At 43.2% G+C, this 2,746-nt stretch overlaps 1 protein-coding gene across 1 annotated transcript; it reads right to left on the bottom strand.

Annotated features, from left to right (window-relative positions):
- Positions 1-1,044: 1,044 nt before the first annotated feature.
- Positions 1,045-1,923, bottom strand: LOC129728728 (uncharacterized). The gene has a single exon (XM_055687184.1). It carries the CDS (start codon positions 1,921-1,923, stop codon positions 1,045-1,047), a length of 879 nt encoding a protein of 292 aa, XP_055543159.1.
- Between the last annotated feature and the right edge of the window lie 823 nt (positions 1,924-2,746).

The raw sequence follows: 2,746 nt of genomic DNA, 5'->3' as shown, positions 1-2,746 counted from the left end.
CATATGTTGTCAATGTATGGGAACACATAATCAAGGTCACCTAAAATGGCATGAAGGTGCCTTTGCAGAGTTTGGCCTGCATTACGCAGACCGAAAGTCACGTATTTGAACTCGAAGAGTCCAAAAGGAGTTGTAATTGCTGTTTTTGGAACATCTTCTGGTGCCACTGGAATTTGGTGCTACGCTCGTTGTAAGTCAATGCACGAAAAAATTTGCTTACCGTGTAAAATAGTTGAAAAATCTTGGATGTGTGGCACAGGGTACCGGTCAGGAATGGTTATGGCATTTAAATTTCTATAATCGCCACAGGGTCGCCTCTTGCCGTTAGCTTTTTCCACTAAATGCAGCGGGCTGGCCCAACTGCTCTTCGATGGTTGACAGATGCCTTGATCCATCAGGAACTGGAACTCAGCTTTTGCTTCCTTCATTTTGTCCAATGGAAGACGTCGCGGCCGGCAAAAGACAGGTGGCCCGGTGGTGACGATTTGGTGTACGGTGCTAGCTTTAGTTGGTCGATGCTTCATATCCAGAACAGTGATATCCTGGTATTCGGTGAGAATTTCAGCGAAGGGGGAATTTTTATCGAATGTGGTAATAGCTGGCTCAGAAACTGCGTGGATATTTTCTATTTCCAATCGGGTGGTATTGTCGATTAATTTGTTTCTCCTCAGATCTACGAATAAGTCGAAATGCTTGAGGAAATCCGCTCCTATAATAGGCTATTTTACATCTGCGATGACGAATACCCATAAAAATGGTCTTCGTAGGCCAAGATCAACGGTGATGCGTTTAGTACCATACGTTTGGATTTTGGTACCGTTAGCGGCGAAAAGCTGGTGTGAAGCTGTAGGGTTGAGACGTTCTCATAATGAGGGTGGAACGACCGATATGTCGGCCCCGGTGTCGATAAGGTATCGATTCGATGTTTTAAGTCGTGTATGTGGATTCGCTGGATGTTTGACTGTTTGTTCTGGATGGTCTTCTCGCTCGATTCATTAGAGGTGGTGGCGAATAGTGCAAAGTTGTCGGCAGTGGTGGTTGCGTTCAATTTTCCTTTGGGCGAGTGTACACCTCGACACGTCCGTCGAAAAAAATGCACTTGACGTTAGGATTATCACTTTTGGTCTTCTCACACTTCCGAGCTTCGGCATCATGTTTGTAATGGAACCAGCAGATCCACCGTCGGGGAGTTTTACTGCGGGCTGGAGTTCCTTCACGTCTGTTGAATGATCGATCGCGTGGGCGGCTGTTGTGTCGATCTCGTCCGCGAAATTCGCACGATAATGCTTCATCAAGGCGGCGTGATAGTGCTTCGATTCTTTGTTCGAGAGATGATATCGAAGATGATTCGGCTACTTGTACAGCTGAAATCTGCTCACGGGGTGCTTCAAGAATTTTGTCCGCCATCTTTGCTTGTTCGTCAAGAGTGGCAGCTGGCATGGCGGCTATGATTGAACACGTGGTATGTAGAAGGGCTCGCAGCCAGAGGTTAGTTAATACACTGTCAGTACAACCAACACCATCTAGACGGCGCATTTCTGACAAAAGCACGCTCGGTTTCTGATCTTCCAAGGTCATTTCAGAGAGGAGGCTGGTCAGTCGCTGCGATTCCGACGGTCGAAAATGTGCAATGGCGGCAGCCTTTAGAACGTCATACTTGTCGTTAGTGTTAGTGGCATTACACTTAGTAATCACTGAATGCACATATTTGGCGCGCGATCCTAGCGCGTTAATCACTGCGTTAAATTTATATTTATCGTTCTTGATCGCGTTTACACTAAAAGCTGCTTCGAGACAGATGAACCAGGTCTCAATATCATCCGGATCGAATTCCGGGAGATGTATTTTAGCGATAACCGTCGGTTCATTGGCATCTAATTGTTCTTCTTTGAGCGGCCGGTCGCCATTGCTTTCTAGCGCCATTGTAGATTTTCACACGCGGTTTGAGTCAGGAATTCCGCTCTTCAGGTTTGGGTTAAAACTCGCGCGTCTAACCTTTGTTCCGAAGTTTTCGCGGTCGCGGAATAACGAACCGTCGCGAGATCAAGGTTTGAAATTTATTGTCGCGACGATCACGTCGAGGTCACCAGTTGTAGGTACTCGAACCTACCGATAAAAGAATGTTTTCGGACGATAGAATGACTGTTGCCTTTGATGGTTTAAATCTAACTTTATTACAATATATACATATCAAGTGCACGAGATAATTTTGAGATGTGTATGTATATATGAGTAATGAATGTGTTCATTTGATTATATTATTTATCGATATTTATCGAAGTAATTTAATCATTTTATCGGTGTGGGGGGTGCACCACACTTTAAAAAAAAGAACAAGTCATAAGTGATTTTCAACACGAAGCATATTTTACAATTTTTTTTTCTTTCTCTTAATAGCTGATTATTATTTTATGTTTTTTATGGCATATGAAAATCTTTTAAGCATCATGCATTTTATTTTCCAAAAAAATTTAAACCGACGTAAAATTTTCCTCATATAATATATATAAAAAACATGATATTTCGCCTGGCGTCAAAAATACGCATTTTCATGCAAAAATAACATCAAATTCGGACTCAGCGGCCCAAAATTATATAAAAACCATGTGTTTTCCATGATTTTAAGATATTTTTTCGCTTGGACAGCATTTGTATGGAGCCGCCGCACTGTGTATTGTGGAGATCCGCTATCTCATCAGTCCACCAGTATACCGGTACTTACCATTCCCAGGCTGAAGCGCCATAG

This window comes from Wyeomyia smithii, chromosome 3, assembly GCF_029784165.1.
Source record: "Wyeomyia smithii strain HCP4-BCI-WySm-NY-G18 chromosome 3, ASM2978416v1, whole genome shotgun sequence".
NCBI lineage: Eukaryota > Metazoa > Arthropoda > Insecta > Diptera > Culicidae > Wyeomyia > Wyeomyia smithii.
This window is presented reverse-complemented; position numbering and strand designations above follow the sequence as displayed.

Bases quoted from the DNA above. Each gene is read 5' to 3' on its own strand.
- LOC129728728 (XM_055687184.1), bottom strand. From the start codon at position 1,923: ATGGCGCTAGAAAGCAATGGCGACCGGCCGCTCAAAGAAGAACAATTA.